At 35.5% G+C, this 21,892-nt stretch overlaps 1 protein-coding gene across 5 annotated transcripts; it reads right to left on the reverse strand.

Annotated features, from left to right (window-relative positions):
• Positions 1-1,003: 1,003 nt before the first annotated feature.
• LOC127842166 (nuclear transcription factor Y subunit alpha-like) lies at positions 1,004-21,683 on the reverse strand. 5 transcript variants are annotated; one of them, XM_052371529.1, is made up of 10 exons: positions 21,564-21,683; positions 20,170-20,360; positions 15,046-15,156; positions 13,694-13,753; positions 10,896-11,054; positions 10,130-10,211; positions 9,149-9,234; positions 8,696-8,881; positions 4,657-4,785; positions 1,004-2,394 (listed from the first exon to the last, which is right to left on the reverse strand). In XM_052371529.1, exons 2-10 carry the CDS (start codon positions 20,317-20,319, stop codon positions 2,251-2,253), a joined length of 1,107 nt encoding a protein of 368 aa, XP_052227489.1. In that variant the 5' UTR covers positions 20,320-20,360; positions 21,564-21,683; the 3' UTR covers positions 1,004-2,250. The 5 variants fall into 5 exon arrangements, with proteins under 5 accessions (XP_052227489.1, XP_052227481.1, XP_052227497.1 ...); XM_052371521.1 differs by having other exon boundaries at positions 4,657-4,803; XM_052371537.1 differs by lacking the exon at positions 13,694-13,753 and having other exon boundaries at positions 4,657-4,803.
• Positions 21,684-21,892: the final 209 nt, after the last annotated feature.

The raw sequence follows: 21,892 nt of genomic DNA on the forward strand, positions 1-21,892 counted from the left end.
GGTTTAGAGGAAAAACTTAAAATTGTACACACTTTTTTACCATGAGCACATACAAAGTTACAAGCAAACAGAATCAGGACAGTAAACTTTTGTACTTTAGCATGTCGTGCATTCTCACTAGTATAACTAATGAAGGCAAAACTCTCTGAACAAAACCAAAAACATACTGGTTCAGTAAAAAATTTAGTAACCAATACAGCTGAGCATTGTTATCTTGAATTTATTTATCTTTTTGACTAAGTAATATAAATGCCAAAGATGTCTGCTTAAATAAGCTAAATTACTTTATAAATCAATACAATTTAATTTACATTGTTATAAAGAAACAAGATAGGTATTCAGGTGTTCGAAAGTTGAAACAAACGAAGCTCATTATTGTTTATATCCTTCAACAAGCATCAAAACTTTGAGTAAAACAATATTTCTTAACATTAACAGTAGTTTGAGTTTACGGGACAACCAAAATACAGGTCTTGAAAAGTAAACACAGAATCTGCTAATCTGAAGAGACAAGTAAACAAGAGCTGTCAGAGGACAGCGCGCTCGACTTTTCGAGTGCTTGACAGTATAACGTAAGCCATCATGGGGAAATTGTTCATATTCAATAATTTATAAGACGATCTTTTAAAATAAAAAAGGAAAAAAAAAAAAATTTTTTTTTTTTTTGGGGGGGGGGGGGGGGGGGGGGGGGGGGGGGGGTTGAGAGGGGGTTATAATGTGGGGTGTGGTCATTATTAGACAATCTTTAAAAATAAAAAAGGAAAACACATTTTTTTTTTGGGAGGAGGGGGGGGGGGGGTAGGGGGGAGTAGGGGGGGGAGAGAGGGGTATAATGTGGGGTGGGGTAATTATAAGATGATGTTAAAAAAAATTGGGGGGGGGGGGAGGTTGGGGGGTAGGGGGTGAGAAGGGGGTATAATGTGGGGAGTGGTTATTTATTTTAAAAATTTTGCAAAACAAAAAAAAAATTGGGGTGGAGGATGGGGGGGGGAGGGAAGGGATTCTGGGTAGGGGCGGTGGGGTTTTGTTTGGGTGGAATACATTGTGGTATTCAGGTAAGTTTTGTTTTGTCAAAGTAATAATAAAATGTGACAATAAATAAAGAAGTTATGGCAATTTAAGCAAAATGTTCAATAATCTAAGTGTAAAAGGGGCCATAATTATGTCAAAATGCTTGATACAGTGGTCTGCTCTTGTTTATAGGTTGGGGTCATGTTGGTAAACAAGTATGCAAAATATAAAAGCAATATGTCAAAGGATATAGGAAATATTTGGGGTAGTACGCAAAGTTTAACATAGATTTATCAATAATATGCATATTCTAAGTATAAAAGGGGCAATAATTCTGTCAAAATGCTTGATAGAGTTGTCTGCTCTTGTTTAAAGGTTGGGGTCATGTAGGTAAACAAGTATGCAAAATATGAAATCAAAATGTCAAGGGACAAAGAAAATATTTGGGGTAGTACGAAAACTTTAACATTTGCATGCTAAAGCAGACACTAACGCTAACGCAGACGCTCACGCCGATGCTGGGGTGAGTAGGATAGCTCAACTATATATATTTCATATATAATAGTCGAGCTAAAGTCAATGTTTCTTTTTCTGCTACCAACAAGCAATACAATCGGTAAAAAGCTAATTATTTGGCCGCAATTCCAGTTCAAAACTTAATCTGGATATTTAAATCATACCAGGTTAAGTATTCTTACTCTCACACATTGTGCTACAACAAACAATTTACAAGGGAGATAAATCATATTATGGAATTCTCAACAACACTGTCACACTTTGTTCCCTTATACTTATAGAACATTCTCAAAAAGACATCTGGTTTATTTACTTAACATCTTTTATAAACATTTATTTATAACAGATGACACTCTGTTTTTATTTATATTTTTTGTGTGTGAATGAATATGTTTGTTATGACAGGGATTATAACATGATAATTTTTTACTTAATGGAAAACTCATGAAAAGCTGTTTCTGGTAGAGATTGTGAACACATGTATTGTATCTAATAATAAATGTATCAATATTGCATATTGATCAAGACCAGTGCATCCAAGGAATTCACACAAGGATCCATAGGCGACATTTTATAGCCTGCATTCCATACAAGGCTTCTATTGCCAGTAAATACAAGCTGCCAGCCAGTGTTCTCGGGCCTACAGGTAGGCTACTAATCCAGCAGTAACCTATGTAAGTTATGTAAGTCTAGAGTTCCAAGTGCCAGCAGTTACCTAGCTAGTCAGCCATTGCTGTTCTGTGGATGCCTGAGATTGACATGGGAGTATGTGCTGCTTTGGGTGTGAGAGTTGAGGGCGGTGGTGATCGGGATGACTTTCCTCTCCTCCATTCCCCGTGACATCAGCCTCGACACTTCACAGTCCTCCTGTAATATATGACAATACATAGGTTTTAGCATGCAGTGATTAGAACCTTCAATGCTGTAACCATTGTATTTCACTTTAGTGATTGGTATTTTTTTAAGGGGTAAAGGCATTTTTTTATAGAAATAAAAGTTGTTTTGTATGAAATACTACCAATGGAACTTCATTAATCTTAAAAATACACTGATAATTTCATAATTTCTTGAGTTAAATATTCTATTTGGCAAATTTAGCATATACAATACACACACACACACACACATGTTCAGTTGTTCTTACACATCACAAATAATTTACAAAATACACAAAATATAACAAATCTGGATGTTGTAGTTTCCGAGATGTAAAATCATGCACTTCTTAATAACATAGGGAACAATGCCTTCATGTTTGACAAGTGCATGTTGAAAAGTGCCGTGGAATGCCTGCAGACCAGTTGTTGTCTAAGAACATACACATAGACATATGTCAACGTCAATTCCCTTATACTTTTATTTTATAAAGGGGTGTATAATTTTTTTTAAAATATACATACTAAATTTCAGTTTGACCACAAACTACATCAATATGCTTGCTTTTAACTAGTTAGAGCCCTGTAACGATACAATTACAACAGGTCATGCATATGTCATATTTAATTTGTATTGAAGACACATTACAATGATTCCACTATAAGGCTATCTTAATTTATTACAGGGTATTAAGAATGTGACATTAAGGTAAATCCATTCCATAAAAGGCTATCTGTTGCTCTAAAATCCATCAAAGGGAAGCAACCACAACATCTTTCAAACTTACTGAAACTGAGGCATTTTCAATGACAATTAAGTATTTTATGCAATTTTCACGGAAAACCAAGTTTGAGTGATGCTCAAAATTGTCCAGTTTGCAAAGCTTAAATTGGTAAATACATGTACACATACACTCTAAATTTGTCATTGAATCCAAAATAGTAAAATGCTACTTGTACTTTCTGGAGTCTAGAGTGGTTGACAGGGACATTTAAAAACTGATATAAGCTGACATAGGGAGCTGCATTCTTCTTGTTCCCTTTATTGGTTTTATAGACTAAATTTTCATTAAATCAAATTTTCATGTATTTACATAAAAATAAACACCAAATCAAAGCTGTTTAAATTACATGTAGCTGTAAACAAACCATGAAAAAAAGAAAAAATAACGGTAAAAATATATATGAGTAGCACTTGAGAAAATGTGGCTTAAAGCATATGTGTAGTGTTGACCAAGATAAGCCTGAACAGTCTGCACAGGCTAATCAGGGACAACACTTTCTGCTTTTATTGTATTTTTTGGTTAAAAGGAAGTCTCATCGTCACCAAAATCTAGTTGAGGGGAAAGATGTCTTCCTTGATAAGTCATGTGCAGACTCGGGAAAGATGTCTTCCTTGATAAGTCATGTGCAGACTGGGGAAAGATGTCTTCCTTGATAAGTCATGTGCAGACTGGGGAAAGATGTCTTCTTTGATAAGTCATGTGCAGACTGGGGAAAGATGTCTTCCTTGATAAGTCATGTGCAGACTGGGGAAAGATGTCTTCCTTGATAAGTCATGTGCAGACTCGGGAAAGATGTCTTCCTTGATAAGTCATGTGCAGACTGGGGAAAGATGTCTTCCTTGATAAGTCATGTGCAGACTGGGGAAAGATGTCTTCCTTGATAAGTCATGTGCAGACTGAGGGGAAAGATGTCTTCCTTGATAAGTCATGTGCAGACTGGGGAAAGATGTCTTCCTTGATAAGTCATGTGCAGACTGGGGAAAGATGTCTTCCTTGATAAGTCATGTGCAGACTGGGGAAAGATTTCTTACTTGATAAGTCATGTGCAGACTGGGGAAAGATGTCTTCCTTGATAAGTCATGTGCAGACTGGGGAAAGATGTCTTCCTTGATAAGTCATGTGCAATCTGGGGAAAGATGTTTTCCTTGATAAGCCATGTGCAGACTGAGGGGAAAGATGTCTTCCTTGATAACTCATGTGCAGACTGCACAGGGGAAAGATGTCTTCCTTGATAAGCCATGTGCAGACTGCACAGGGTTATCTGGGACGATAATTTACGCACATGCATTAAACCTTCTCTTCCCCAGAGCAAGGCTCATATATGGAACGAAATAATGGTAAAAATATTTATGAGCAGCGCTTTGAGAAAATGGGGCTTAAAGCATATGCGTAAAGTGTTGACCCAAATAAGCCTCAGTAGTCTGGACAGAGCAAGTCATGTACAGAATACAATGAGATATGATAGGTACCTCAGACTCCTGTTTGATGACATTCCCATCCATGCCCTCGTACGGCTCGTTCTTGATGGAATGGAACCTGCCCCCCTCCCCTCGTACCCGCTTCATGGCGTGGAGATGTCGAGACTCGTGTAAATACTTCTGTAAACCAGATTTGGTCTGGATTAGTCCAAAAGTTTAGGTATTGCTACCTATTCTTTTTTGCCACAAGAATGATTGATTTTTTCCCCACAAAATCTAAAGCTACAACATTTATCTATCTGTTCACTACGAATAAAATTTCGAATCATGCCTTACTTAAAAACATTCAATAAATGCTGATTAAATAGCCTAATTCAAATCCTTATAACTCTTTATGGTCATACTATTCTATAATAAGTATTACTGCAAACAATTATTTGTAAACTAAATCCAAAAGATAAACAAATAAATTAAATTTCTTCTTTGAAATACACATTTTTTAAATTATTTATTTGTTGAGTAAGGTCACTTATGAACATAAAAAGAAAATATGCTTAAAGAATATTGTTTTTTTGTGTTAATCTATTGATTTAAAAGCATTAACTTGTTCTTGACAAAAATATCTTTTCTAAGCACTTTATTATTTCCATCAATTCAATAGGGCAATAATTTAGAAACAAAAAAACATGGCACCACAAAACCAGGTTTTCAGTGTTAACATTGCTGAATTAATTGTTTTATCACAAGCTAGGTCTTCATGTAAGCTAAAAAACACAACATGGCATAACAATTCCTCGATCCAAACTCAAGTATTTAAGCAAATACAGTTTTTCTCAGTTCAGTTACAGTATTCTCGTCATAGCTGGCCCATTTTTGCAATCCCATTTTTTAGATTTAGAGTAACAAATTGATTCAAAGATTTGAACATTGCCCTGACTGCCCTTAATCTGGTCTGCATGTAAATAAATAACTTACACATAATTTATCGCGCTCAAGTATTTTAGTATATTTGACGTAAGTGGCCCAAAATACAATCCAAAGCTTGGATTTTCAAGTAAGTTGCAATAACTTAATAAGTTATTTAGCCAATCCATTTTTCAACTTTTAGTTATATTGAACTTGCCTTGACCTTACAGGCTTACTACAATCAGAATCTAGCTTTCCAAGTGAGCTTGCTATATTAAAAGTTTTATAGAGATTGGTCAATGTATCAATAAATTTGGAAACCACCTACAAGACATTTCCTTGACACCTCACGCCAACGTACCCCGATCTAATAACTGGGATTTTACAGCACATGCTGCATGCTCCCAACTAGGCATATTAACACACATTCACTACATATTCTACAGCAGACAAAAACACAAAAGACGAAAACAGGTTGCAGTGATAAATGGGTTCAATGTTGATCATCTTTATATTCAGCTGTGAACGTTTCAGCAAAATCAAACAGAAAGTCAAAGAAGTTTGACACATAGAACTTTGGACATGCCCATACCCTACAGAGGAAAAACAGACAAAGGGCCATAATTCTGCCAAAAAATGTCTCAGCCAATTCATTTCTTTACTTAATGTACACGTTAAGGTTATTCAATTGTGAAAGTTTGAGTGAGATCCACCTTCGTATTAAAGAAGAGTTGTTAACACAAGCTACAACATCTATTTATTGTGTATAAGAAAAACAGACAATGAGCTATTCTGCAAAACATTCAAAACAAGAAATTGCCAAGCAATATTGTCCCCTACTAGTGAAACTCCACCATTGGCAGATTAAGTATTTTTATTATTAATTGTTGCTATAGCAACCAAAATTCTTGATGTAGGAACAAAATGAAATGACGTGCATTATCTCCATCTATCCATCTTTCAAGTTTCATGAAACAAGGGCTGTTAGTAAAACATGCATGCCCCCACCCCAATATGGGCCGTCAGTTGTAGTGGCAGCCATTGTGTGAATATTTTCTTTGTCGCTGTGACCTTGACCTTTGACCTAGTGATCTGAAAATCAATAGGGGTCATCTGCCAGTCATGATCAATGTACCTATGAAGTTTCATGATCTTAGGCCTAATTATTCTTGAGTTATCATCAGGAAACCATTTTACTGTTTCGAGTCACTGTGACCTTGACCTTTGACCTAGTGACCAGAAAATTAATAGGGGTCATCTGCCAGTCATGATCAATGTACCTATGAAGTTTCATGATCCTTGGAGCAAGCATTCTTAAGTTATCATCTGGAAACCATTTTACTATTTTGAGTCACTGTGACCTTGACCTTTGACCTAGTGACCTGAAAATCAATAGGGGTCATCTGCCAGTCATGATCAATATTCCTGTGAAGTTTCATCATCCTAGGTGTAAGCATTCTTGAGTTATCATTTGGAAACCATTTTACAGTTTCGAGTCACTGTGACATTGACCTTTGACCTAGTGACCTGAAAATCAATAGGGGTCATCTGCCAGTCATGATCAATGTACCTATAATCTTTCATGATCCTAGGCCTAAGCATTCTTGAGTTATCATTCGGAAACCATTTTACTATTTCAAGTCACTGTGACCATGACCTTTGACCTAGTGACCTGAAAATCAATAGGGGTCATCTGCCAGTCATGATCAATGAACCTATGAAGTTTCATGATCCTAGGCGTAAGCATTCTTGAGTTATAATCCGGAAACCATTTTACTATTTCGAGTCATCGTGACCTGGACCTTTGACCTAGTGACCTGAAAATCAATAGGGGTCATCTGACGGTCATGATCAATGTATCTATGAAGTTTTATGATCCTAGGCCTAAGCGTTCTTGAGTTATCATCCGGAAACCATCTGGTGGACGGACGGACCGACCGACGGACCGCCATGTGCAAAACAATATACCCCCTCTTCTTCGAAGGGGGCTATAAAAATATGATTTCAGAAGAACTTTAAAGTAATCGCAGGATCCAGAAAAGTGTGACGGACAGACTTACAGACGGACAGAGTGCAAACCATATGTCCAATAATCTACACATTAAGGCGATTTAACTATGAAAGTTTGACTGTGGTCAAACCAGTCGTTACAAGAGATCTTAACACAAGCTTCAAGATGTACGAACATATGGTCATACGAATTGAGGGACCATGGCAACAGATAAGATTTCATGTCAGTTTTCACTACAAGCTTTTTGTAACAATTAGTTTTTGTCCCTCATAACTATTTGTCAATTAGATTTTGACAATATGATAAAAACTTAAATACTTTCTCCTGTGTATCCATGTGTTAGGTTCTTTTATTTTACTTTACTATCTTGTCCTTTTGAATATTGCAAGATCCAGCCCAGCCCTAACTGTTTTATAATTACCTCTCATACCAAGGTTGCACTTGAGATGCATTTCCAAACCCTCCCCAGCAATGACAAGCTAGTGGAGATTATTTTTTCCACAAAATTATTTTGTTTTTTAGAAACAGAATCGACCCAGTGTTTTGAGCAGAATATTTAAGAATATATCACCGCCTGCGCAATTAAAACTGATAGTATACTCTTCAAAAAATCTTTTCCAGATGATTCAGTCGCGTTACAGATTGTGAAATATTTGGCGGGCATGTCGATAATGGCATTTTCCTAGCTGTCCGTGTTTAGCAGCTGATATTTCCAGTATTTTTACAATGTGCACATTTTTTAATAGACAACCGCCTTTGTCTATATAAACTTACTACAAATAGTATAGCTGAACTAAAGATCACAATATACTTAGTCGAATCAAATGCGATATTGAACGAAACAGAACAACTTATATGACTAAGAATCAATTGCAATTTGTTTTCCCATTTTCATATTCACTTTATGAACGATCGATTTTTATTTCAAATTCGTTTTATGGCAAAACAAATTGTAAAAACGATAGAACAATCATTATCTGTTGCCCTGAGGGACAAGTATTTGCTAAATGTCTCCAACTCAGCGTGGGCATACAAATGTTGAAATAAAGCACAAATTCCTATAGATTTGTTGGAACTTGGAAAATATCTCACTGCATTTAAATGTGTTCCAAATGCCTTACATCCAAAAGACGAGACAATGCATGCAGAGCATAAACAACAACAGTTTCCTACTTTTCTAATTCTGGGAATTTTCCCGGTGGACTCCAGTTTAGCCCTGGCCTGTCTCCTCTTCAGTATGCGGTGGTACTGTTTGGCATTCACATACAGCGGCTCCTCCTCGGTAGACTCGGACTGGTTCCCAGCCTGAAGTCGCTGCAAGCCTGGGATCGTCAGGTTGCTCATGTTGCCCCCCACAACCTGAGTACAGATTACAAGTCTATCATTAAAAAGGACAAGTTTTCTCCAAACATATACAATGTACTAATTTTTCGCAGTGTTTAGCCAGAAAATCTGTAAGACAAAATCATGAAAAAACAATTTATCATATAGAACTTAAAGAAATGATCAAAAACTTATTTAAATGAATCGTTCATAAGAAAATGAAATGAAAGAATGTAGTTGCTGAATTCTTTACAATAAAACTAGACAGATAACATACAGATGATGTTCCAAGACTAATTTTACCATGATTTGTCCCCCTTGTAACTGCACCAGTTGTGGTGACTGCTGGGTGTTGGTCTGACTGCCATCTCCATTCATAGAACCATTCACTGTAGGACATATGGGATTTAAATCAATTAGCAATACAGCAATAAGATGGAGAGACTTTAAATATTCAACCTAAAGTAGCAATTTATATATTTTATTTGGGTCTTGATCTGTGAAAAGGGGTTTTAATGCATGTGCGTAAAGTGTCTCCAAGATAAGCCTGTGAAGTTTGCACGGCCAATCAGGGACGCCATTTTCCGCTTTTATATTTTTGTTTAAAGAAAGTCTCTTCTTAGCAAAAATCCAGTTTAGGCAGAAAGTGTTGTACCTGATAAGCCCGGGTGGACTTCACAGGCTAATCTGGGACGACACTTTACACGCATCAGGGGTTTTCAGCCTTATATAACAGGGGCCTATTAAAGGCCCCTTCCCAATTGAAACTTTCTTTAAAAATGTGCAGTTTTCCCAAAAATCCTAACTTACACCAGCTTTTTCATTTCCAAAAGCAGTAATTTTAGCAATAATTCTTCCCAAAATGAGCAACTTCTTCCCAAAGTCCATAGGCTGGTGCCTCTTCCCAATGAAGCGAGGAAAACCCCTGCGCATGCATTAAACCCCCTTTTCACAGAGCAGGGCCCATTAATATTCATATTGGGAAGTAGCATCAGAAGATGTTTTAAACTTTTGACCGCTGAAGCCTCTTGTGATAATTATGTTTTTTTAATATAACATTCACAACTGTTCATCTAGAGATGCAGAGGTATAAAATAAGTTAAATAACATAGAAGTAAGTGTTTAGCTAAGTTCACATTGTGACAAGTGTTTTCTGAGCCAAGTGTTCAGGCATTTGTTATTATCAACAAATGAGAGCAGTTGTATGTGTCATTGTAAAGCAGACACCATTTATTCCTCACAATCATCAACACATTAATTGAATAGGGCCATAAAAGCCCTTACCTTGTACTAGAGGAGGTGGGTGCTGAGATACTGCTTGAACCTGTTGCTGTTGTTGCTGCTGAAGATTGCCATCACTGCTAACCTACAAAATGTCAGGGGAGACATTAGCTTGACGTTTATGCAAGCCAAGGAATTGTTATTCAAAAGGTGGTTTACCTAGTATTAAACCAAAACCAATACTAGTTAAGAATGGTTATACAATTATGAACAATGTGGAATAGGAACTATATATTTGTAAAAGAAAGTTTATAAGTTGTATTTATTTGTCTTCTTATATAACAGAGATAAATTAAAGGCTTCTATCAAATGAAACATTTCTTTGAAGCCATGCAGTTTTTCTATTAATAATATTAAAAAAGTAACACCAGCTTTTTAATTCCTAAATCAGCTATTAAAGTGATAAATCTTTCCAAAACCAATCGGCTAAGTCCTCTTCCCAATGAGAAGAACAAGAGATGTGTTTGTCAGAAAAACAATGCCCCCTACTGCACCGCTTTGAAGCCATATATTTGACCTTCGACCTTGACGGATGACCTTGACCATTCACCAACCAAAATGTGCAGCTCCATGAGATACACATGCATGCCAAATATCAAGTTGCTATCTTAAATATTGATAAACTTATGACCAAGGTTAAAGTTTTGTGACAGACACACAGAATGATAGACAGACAGGCCAAAAATAATATACCCCCAATCATTTGATCCGGGGGCATAAAAACCCTGACATGCATTATTACAATCAAAGGGAAGTAGGGTAGTCCTACCTGAGCCAGTGCAGGTATCTGTGAGGGTGTGGCCTGCTGACAGAAAACTGTCTGTCCATCAGGGAGCTGTATAATCTGACCCATGAGCTGCTGCAGGTTCTGGGCCCCAATCACCTGGGGCTGGCTGAACATCTGGCCCAGGGGCTGCTGGATCAGGATCTGTAAGGAGGGGGACCAGTGTAAGGCAGGGAACCAGTGTAAGGCAGGGGACCAGTGTAAGGCAGGGAACCAGTGTAAAGCAGGGGACCATCACACAGCAAAGCTTACTTTAATGGGTGTTGCAGCAGTTTATTTAACCGAGGATATATTTATAGCAAAACCGATGATGCTATTATCACAACTCAATATTTTTGTTATCAGTATCATCAGAAATGACCGAGTTGGTTCATCATACAATTTTTAGTGGTTCGATCCCAGGCGGGGTTAACTTTTTTTTTTTACTTTGTTTTTCTTTCTTTAATTTCATACTTGTTTTATACTGGAGCTCTTTAGTCCTGTTGTTTACATTTATCAATTTAAAGCATTTAAACACAAACTTCAAAACATGCTGAAATCTGTGAGCATGTAAGTTATTAATGATTAAGGTCGAGTTTGATACTGTATGGTATTATGTTTGTGATTAAATATTGTTTTTTATTTCTGTCTTTTGGTAAGCTGTTGTGATCCCAGTTAAGATTGTAAACAATTTCTAATGTTTATGCATATTTCTGACAATCTATGTACCGGTACTTGGGTTTTGTCTTATTGCTGTTTTTTTTAATTGAAATTTGACGTCTCGACGGTAGGAATAATTAAAACAAAAAATCTCTGTTAAAAGTGCGGTGACCCCCTTTTTTTATTTGTGTTTTATGATGACAATACGTAGATATTTAAGCAGTTTCGCAGAATCGTATTTGGCAGAAATTTTTAAAATTCCATTTATGTGGTTAAAATAGTAAAAAATGATGTTTTTTTGGGTGACATAAAAAAAAATTCTTAAAATTTTTCTTAAAATTTAACTTGTGTACTCTATTTTTTTGGTAGTGTGTGGTTTTATTAAATGGTATATGATGTATCTTAGCTTAAATAATATCTACATGTTGCCAATTTCATAGTTTATTAATTATTTTTACGCAATTAGAGATTTTTCAGTTTTATTGAAAAAGTACATGTTATATAATGGTGAATAAAATCAAAACAAGGCCAGTGACCCTATGTTTTTATTTCATTTTTCATATAGTATTTGTATGTATATCTCAAATATAAATTTTTTTACAAAATCTATTTGAGGGAGAAAAAAATCAGCAAAACTGCAGCAACACCCCTTAATACTTTGACATTCACAAATGTATATTTGACAATCAAGTTATGCAAAATACATGGCAAAAGTCCCACATTTGATTCATTCTTCTGCAGTGATGAAGTTTACTAGTTCAGGGTGTCCCTAAATGAGAAATAAAATTAAATTTGTGTCAGGCACAAAACTGAAATCAAGTGTATATAATATTAAAGCTTGTATTAAAAATCATATTACACAATCATAATAATTGTCTGCATAATACACGTGTTAATGACGATTACAGTAGAATTCTACATCATACATAATACATGTGTTAATGACAATTACAGTAGAATTCTTCATCATTCAGCAATATTTATTAAGCACACACATACCAATAAAGTGCACATGTGCGCACATTTATGAATATATATGATGGGAAGATGCACAATAATATGTTCACTAAAATCAAAGTGACTATGAAGCAAAGGTTATAGTATTTATCTTTGATTTATTTCTTCATTGAACGGAAAATGCTTTGAAATTTAATGACATGAATGCTTCTTCATTGAATGACCTACAATAAAATTGACAGTCCCAGAACACATTATACGCAATAAGTGTCCGACAGTTTTTATCAAATGATTTTGAACAACAAAAAACATGCTGGTAATCCTCAAAGCTTTGACTGAACTGACATCTTATGATGTTGAAATTGTCATTTGCAAAAATAGCAACATACATTTTTTTAGTAATCTAAAAAATTACCAATGAAAATGCTCAAGTTTTAAAATCTTACATTATGTTCAAATTGGACTTGTTATACTTGTATAATAAGGGAAAGACGCTAAAGTATAGACTAGTACAGTGTCAAATCTATGTGTATTATATGATTACATTATGTATTTGAATTCAATATATGTCAAGTTAGTAATATGTAGCATTATGTAACAAAACAGGACAGCAATTAAAACATGACTGCGGCTAGCTAAGGTTAACAATGAGTACATAAAGCAATATATAACACAATTAAATACTGATTCTAAGACACACCTGGGAAGCAATTAGTTGACTATATGTCTAAATTTTAAAACTTAAGTAAAAGAGTGGGAATAATTATTTGTCTCTTTGCAACAATTTATTAAAAGAAAGGCACTTACCTGTAATCAAAACTTATTTTCATAATACTTAAATTTAACAGTTTGTAATGATACTTAAATATTATTATCACAGAACACTTGGATCTGATGAAACCATTTATAGTTAAGTCATGAGGTTGTGTAAATCATTGAAAAGCAATTGTTATACAATTAGTATCTACATGTATATAATCATCACTCGAAGCACAGGTAGCAATGAACACTGAAACCATCATAGCAAACATGTTATATATGGCACACAGGTTGTTACAACAACCACACAAGAACATTGAACAAAACAGGCAGCCAACTACAAAAGCACTAAACACATTAGAATCATGACAACAACAAGTGGTCTGCCACCAAGGTAAATGCACAGTTGCCATGGCAATGATGAGTACCTGTTGGGGTTGGAAAGTCTGGAATGCAGGGGTGGAGACTGGGGTGCTCAGAAACTGCAACTAGTATGGTAGAACCAGTGAGTATAGAATGACTTGCGATAGACCTCAGAACTCAACTAATCCCACACATAACATTTTACTGTTAAGCGCTTAAGTCACACAAATCTGTGCAAAATAACAAAAGCTTTCAGGTCGTTTCTGTTGGAATGAAAATACATGGGACCTATTACCCCCCCCTCCCAGACAATGACAATAAGCAGATAAACAAGTTCTCATTGCATTACAAACAAATAAATAGAATACTATGTTAGTGTGATTGTGTACTTAAATTTATCCCAATCGTGTCAGAAAGGCTTACAAGGCTCGGCAAGCCTCGCCATGTAAACCTTTCTTCACTCGTGGGATAAATTTAAGTACACAATCACACTAACATAGCAGTGCTCCAGCTAGGCCTAAATCGAAGGGCGCCGCGCCCTGCCCTCCCGAACCCCCGCCCTGCCCCCCCCCCCCCCCCCCCCCCCGAACCTCCACCCTGCCCCCCCCCCCCTAAAAAAAAAAATTTTTTTTTTTTTTTTTTTTTTTACATATGATATTCATAAATCTCTTATTACATTGTAATTAGTCTAATCCTCATTGTAGACATTATATTTGAATGGTTTAATAATAATGGGAATAATACAATTATTTATAACATATAAATTAACATGCAATAGGAAGCATTCCAGAAACACCCACGCGCTCGAACGTGCCCTTTTTACAAAATACTGCGCGTCAAAAGTGCCCTTTTGACAAAATACTGCGCGTCGAAAGTGCCCTTTTGACAAAAAAGCCCCCCTGCCCCTTTCAAATCCTAGCTGGAGCACTGCATAGTATTCTCTATGTATTGAGTATGGACAACTGTAATATTAATTTACGCACATGTTCATTTATAATGCATTATAGTGTTCATAGAAATTGAGATAACATGATATCAATTCCACCAGCTTTGACATACATGGTAAATTATTTAGTTGTCTGAAAATGTTTTTAAGATTAGAACGCAACACATGAGAAGCGCTTTTAGAAAACGCTGCTCAATGCATGTACATAAAGTGTCGTCCCATATTAGCTGGTGAAGTCCTCATAGCCTAATTAGGGACGTCACTTTCCGCTTTTCTTGTATTTTTAGTTTAAAGGAAGTCTCCTTTTAACAAAAATCCAGTTTAAAGGGAAAATGCTGTCCCTGATTAGCCTGGGCAAACTGTACAAGCCTGTGCAAACTGCACAGACTAATCTGGGACGGCACAGTTTACATACATGCCTTAGAACCATTTTCCTGCACCATGCAGCTCATATGAAAGAAGACAGCCTACCTGCTGACCGTTGGGCAGACTCATGGTCTGGTGATTCTGAGGCATCTGGACAAGGATCTGCTGACCAGTAGGGGTCTGAACAATCTGCTGACCAGCTCCCAGCTGCAGCAGCTGTAACATACATATACATGTATACCATCATACAGGATGTTCATGATTATTACTTCTGTTGAGTTACAAAAGACGACCATCTACTTTCCGAATAATGTCTTATTCATGTCTGAGCAAGGAAATAACACATTTCTCTTGAATTCCGTTGGATTTTTTTAATAATCATACTGTAACAGTACAAACATTATTGAATGAATATTAAATTCTCCTTTTAAGTTGATAAAAACAACATGATAATTTATTGAAAAAAAAAGTTTTGCTATTGATGTTGTGATTAATAAACTTGTTTAGATACAGATTCAAGACATTGTTTTTCATTCCAATACACAATACACCAACTAGCGATAAGGTATAAAAACCCTGGCATGCAAACAGTCACCAAGCTATGCATGTAAAATTGTGTTACAATACACTTCTGTTTTTACATCTATTGCATATAATGTATAAACAGAGACATTTGACTGTTTTTTACATAGTATCATAAATATATTTACTTTATTTTGACTGTTTTTTACATAGTATCAAAAACATATTTACTTTATTTTGTATCATTTGATTTCTCCGCATTCTATATTCCATGTATCTGCAGTTTGTTTCCATATTGAACAAAGTATCTTTAATATTTAAAATTCGTTGCAATATTTAAATTGTGATTAAATCCGTAAGATTACCTTTCATGCATAGTGTTCTTATATTTCATGATGTTTATATTAATATCTGTTTAACAGATTTGTCCCATAATCTTTAAATAGCTGGGAAATCCATTCTTCTCAACCAATCAAAACACACCATTTTACACAATTTAAATAATTTCCTGTATACAGTTAAGCAATCTACAAGGATGTAATTTGTTAAAAACAGATTTACACTTTAAATAACATACTGTATGACAGTTAAGTTAATCAGCCACAGGCTCAGTAATGAATCACCTAAGTTATCATCGCAGTATACTTAAATAGATTTAAATAGTATAGGGGCTTTTGTTTTAAATGCTAAATTAAACATCTGCTTACTATGATACCTTATCCGTGCAATATTAGCATCTAACTTAAATTTTAAGGCCAAGTTTTGAGCACATTAAATGTATAAAATACAGTATCTTATCAATAACAAACACTTCATTATTGTTTATGCTACCCTTATTGCAATCAGTTTCACCTTTCTATACTTAAATGAACATGATACTCATTGTGAGTATTTTTGAAGGTATTGTTCCTTCAAAAATACAAAGCAAAATTTTTACCCATCTTGTCATTGTTAATCAAACTGGACCATCCGACTGGCCAAAAGAACCGAAATTGTTTCAGACTATGTTTTACAAACCTGTCAAAATTTGCCAGAACAAAATGAAATCCACTGGATCAATAAAATCATATGTTTAATTCTTTTTTTTATTTTAATTCAATAGCATGTTTGCTATCTCTTTAAAAAAAAGGTATTTTTGTAAATTATAAAGGTATGGTACACACCCACCACCTGCTTGAGTGCAGCACATTTTTCATGACCCATAGCTGTTTTCAAGTGGAAATAACAGAGATAGCAAAGTGTCATCATCTAAAAGTCACAAGTGACACGCTCTGGCGACCTCAAATTTTTTAATATACATGAAAAGAAGTTTTAGAACATAAAATAATATAAACAGTTCTGTATTCAATTACACAGAGTTTTTTTAAAAACATTCAGTAACTTATTAGATTTAGTCATTATACAGCCGTGTGGATCCTTTGTTTAAAATGTGCCGGTCTTGTTTGTCAGACTGACGGTTTGGTGGAATACAATATGTACTGGCAACAATCCTATCTGCATCAACACCAAATGGAATCTGTGATTTACAGTACACGATTTTTTCAGCACATAAGTTTCAATCAGGACTATCTAATTTTAATTCACACTCCATTTGTCGCTCAGTTCTTCTGCGGTATTAATTCTTAATATGCACAAGAAAAGCAAACTCCAGAGCAGTCTAATATAAACAGCTATACAAGTTGTCTTTCTTGGATTATTGCCCAATTATTAGTTGTTCGCTTGATAACAACTAAGGTTAATACAACGTTCTCAAAATTGGTAGGTGCTTCAGTACTGATCACTGACCAAAACTGTTGAATCAATTATGCCAAAGTTTTCAGTTCTTCCACTATATTCATTCACAAATTGGCACATTATGTGAATATTGTGTTGAATAGAATAATTTTGAACATATTGTATACTATAAACAATTTTGCATTCTATAAAAAAATTTGAAAGTAAACGTTCTACGTAAAAGAATGTTTATAAATGATGAAAATACTCCACTATTTACTGCGTCTTATGCCTCAGTCACTAAAAATCCGGACACCAGACGATGGGTCTGATCTCCATGCATCCAGAAGACTGAACACGTTGGAACTGTCCGATGGGTGACACAGTTTATTACCTCAGTAACTTATATAGACTGATCACAAATAGAGACTGATCAGCGGACAACGTATTTTTCCGCTCATTGGACTAATGCACGGGAGATGATCGCACAGAATTCGGGTCATTTTGTAGCATGGGGAAGCATCCGATGATCCATATTAATTTAAAGTCACTTAAAACTTGACCCGACGTCAGGCCTGGGAAGGAATTGAGTTGAGATCGAAATAAGATCAGACGATCAATGCATGGTTATCACCCCGCGATCGCCCGTCATCAGATTCATTGTACATGTATCATGGTGAGCTCTGTCCGCGGTATGTCAGTCATCTCGCTGAGGCCCTCCGGCAATCAGACGGTCACCAGCCGATTTATATGTCCCTGGGATATCTTTGATTTTTGCCGACACAAGTACCATGAATACGATGTCGGGTGATCACTAGGCAAATACGTGCGTTGATTGTCCCATCTTTTTTCAATCTCATCGTATATTTTAAATTTTTATGCGGTGCTAAATAACAAAAAACAAGAGCGCCGCATGACGGAGCAATATACGCCCGATTCGTGTGCCATTGGAGATGATACACTGATGATTGATGTATTTGTTTTGGAAATAAGCAAAAAAAACAACAACTAGAGCTTTGTCACTGAATGTGACTTATACCCCCATACCACTTTGACGCAGGATAAAAAGTTGTTTAAAAGTTTCGGATGAATACAATTTGAATTAGAGTCCGGACAAAGTGGCGCCGTTGAAAATGCACTAATTGACCCTATGACCTAGTTCTTGACCCGACATGACCCATATTCGAACTTGACCTAGATATCAACTAGATGCAACTACTGACCAAGTTTGGTAAAGATCGGATGAATACAATTTGAATAAGAGTCCGGACAAAGTGGTGCTGTTGAAAATGGACTAATTGACCCTATGACCTAGTTTTTTACCTGGCATGACCCATATTCGAACTTGGCCTAGATATCAACTAGATGCAACTACTGACCAAGTTTGGTGAAGATAAGATTTATACAATTTGAATTAGAGTCCGGACAAAGTAAAATGCACTAATTGACCCTTTGACCTAGTTTTTGACCCAGCATGACCCATATTCGGACTTGACCTAGATATCAACTAGATGCAACTACTGACCAAGTTTGGTGAAGATCGGATGAATACAATTTGAATTAGAGTCCGGACAAAGTGGCGCCGTTGAAAATGCACTAATTGACCCTATGACCTAGTTTTTGACCCGGCATGACCCATATTCGAACTTGGCCTATATATCAACTAGATGCAACTGCTGACCAAGTTTGGTGAAGATCGGATGAATACAATTTGAAATAGAGTCCGGACAAAGTGGCCCCTTTGAAAATGCACTTATTGACCCTATGACCTAGTTTTTGACCCGGCATGACCCATATTCGAACTTGGCCTAGATATCAACTAGATGCAACTGCTGACCAAGTTTGGTGAAGATCGGATGAATACAATTTGAATTAGAGTCCGGACAAAGTGATGCCTTCCGCCCGCCGCCCGCCCGCCCGCCAAGGGGTTTCACATAATACGTCCCGTATTTTATACGGGCGTATAAAAATCAAGGGAATTTCCATGCTGAAATTATATTCTTAGTGTGAGAGGTATTGGATATTCTAACAATATTCATTTAATAAATTTTCATCATATTTGATATGCTTACAGAACGTCTAAAAAGGAAAATGTTTTATTTTGTCTAAGTTATCTCTGTAACATCAATAGGATGATAAGCAGTGGACACGCATCTCGACTTGCTAGATACATTTTAAGTCCTTGAATAAATTCATTTTATTGTATGCTATAATTGGCACTAAGAAATAAAGGAAATTAAGAAAAAACTATTTTTGGGCATTGATGTTCTTAGTTACATTAAAATTATGTAAAAGTTTCTGTTATATTCAATACAACAATACTCATTTGTTATGGTCAATTAAGGTTTGTTACAAAATGTAAATTGACAAAATATGCGGTCTACTATGTATAAGCATTTAGTCTACTCTAAATTCTCCAAATATGACAAAACAAAAAAAACAACAATCACATTTTAATGCTAATATTAAAAGCCGTGTATCTACCAGCTGACAGGAAGGATCAAGAAGCTTACAAAACTTCCTGTCACTGTTAAGTTGATCAGTAAAAATTGGATAAAATAACGCAAGCACATTCTTCATGTGATATAAGTTTACAAATTAAAAGAATGCAAACAATGCTTAGGACCACCATTTGTATGGACAGGATGCCTAAAAATCATCGAGCAGAGTAATGTTTAACCCTAACATTTTGCATAAATAAAAATACATGCTTAATTACAGTGAGAAATGTTACAATACATAAGGGTTTTTTAATCATATAAAAGTTAGGCTTGATTGGTCATTGTCCGTTTGGGTACATCTTAAATGTATCCTGGAATTTCATTAGTATACTAAAATGTACCCCTGATTTACCGTACTTGGGGTACATGTAAGTATACTTAAGAGTACCGGGGTACATGTAAGTAGTACCCGAGCCTACAATGCCCAATCAAGCCTAGGTAACAGGTCACAGAAAAGCCAAAATGTTTTTATAATATAAAAAGCCCTTTTTACCTGCGGCATCTGACCACCAAACTGGCCGGTCTGGATGAACTGAAGTCCTGGCATGCCCTGGACCATGATTGGCTGACCAACCTGCTGGAACGCCTGCTGAACATTTGTGTCCAATGTTATAGCTCCTTGCTGGGATTGAAACTGCTCCATGTATTTAATATGACTAGTGTCTGAATAACTGGACAATGGTGCTGAAATTCAAAAGAGGCAAGGTCATAATACAAAGAAAAGAAAAATTCTGCGAAAAACTGTCATCTTATATAGAAACATTTAATAAATTTCCTTCATCACTTCATATAATAAGTATTACAGTCTGGCTGTCATGTGATGTTACTGGATGGTATTGGTAAACTTTTGATGTTGGGTCAGTTTGCTTGTCACACTATACAAGTTGCATGTGATGTACAATGAAAGCATAGAATGAATTTACTTGTGATTGCTGGATATGTGAATGAATCTCACTAGCTTACACGCCTCTCTAGATTTATAGCTAGACATGATATTTTCCTACTTAGGCTTTTTACAAACAATGAGTAATTCTGATATTTTGATTAGCTTTTAATGTCAAAACCCTATCAGAAGATGAATACTTCAAATATGTTATCAACTATGTTTAATCAGACCAATATTAGTATTTAATTGGACAGGGACTGACTGTAATAATATGTTGATACATGTACATTTACAACATATTAATAAGTTAAAAATAGGTATTAATGAAAGTATTTTCATATTCCAAATCTTAAAAAATGCATCCATGCTCATAATAGAACAGTTATCAAAATAAAAAGAATAAATTGTATTTACAGATCATAACATGCATACATTTGTTTTAAATAACTAAAATTATTGGGTTATGAAATATCTACTGTCAACAGGCAATTTTGATTTCAAATGTGTTTTGGTAAGTGTATTTTAATTACATACGATAATAAGCATCAATAAAAATGAAAATCGGGCTTACATACAATTATCTACATTCTAATGATCACTGTGACGCATTACTCGACATTAGATGTAATCTAATATAATAATATAAATGGAGCTTTTTTAGATGTATGAAGTCATGTGAGAGTCACATAAATTTTTGACTTGTTAGGCAATATGAAAATGATACATATCGAAGTGGTTGAAAACAAATCTAGAATGAACTGTTATTCAAAACATATCATCTGCATCAGATTTGGACATTAAATTCTTTAAAAGCATCTTCGATTTGAAAACGGAGAAAGGTAAACAACAACCATTTTTACGGTTCACACTTGTAAGCTCGAGCCTAGCCATTGTGTGCGGATTAACGTAACGGTAAAGATCACGAAATATTGTAAAGAAACGTATTACTCGTGGACCAATTAACGACATACAGACAACGCGTGAGAAAACATCATACATACACGAAAACAAACTCAAATTTGTTTGATTGGCTGCATAAATCTAACGGCGAATCATGTCCAAATGTAGTACACAAGCTATCGCCATTGGTGCTAATCAGAAATTCGGAACCCTCCCTTGTGTGTGAAACCTACTAATGTACAAATAAGAAAAAAGACAAAGAAATACCAAACAAATATCATTTAATCTTCAAAATAATACTTAAATCATTATCATTTAGTTTTTTTACCTAACATTTCCTTATATTTTGCAAGTTAATTTTAGTCTTTTACCACAAACAATTTTTAGGGGAGGAGAACATATCGGCGCTTGGTATCTGTTTGGCTGACGG

Source organism: Dreissena polymorpha, chromosome 1 (genome assembly GCF_020536995.1).
Source record: "Dreissena polymorpha isolate Duluth1 chromosome 1, UMN_Dpol_1.0, whole genome shotgun sequence".
Classification (NCBI taxonomy): domain Eukaryota; kingdom Metazoa; phylum Mollusca; class Bivalvia; order Myida; family Dreissenidae; genus Dreissena; species Dreissena polymorpha.

What these genes read in the sequence shown, in the direction of transcription:
- LOC127842166 (XM_052371521.1), bottom strand. Translation starts at nt 20,319, where the DNA reads ATGGAGCAGTTTCAATCCCAGCAAGGAGCTATAACATTGGACACAAAT. An exon ending in TTGGTGGTCAGATGCCGCAG is followed by an intron (nt 15,157 to 20,169) that starts GTAAAAAGGGCT and finishes TGTATGTTACAG; the next exon opens with CTGCTGCAGCTGGGAGCTGG. An exon ending in AGATACCTGCACTGGCTCAG is followed by an intron (nt 10,212 to 10,895) that starts GTAGGACTACCC and finishes GACATTTTGTAG; the next exon opens with GTTAGCAGTGATGGCAATCT.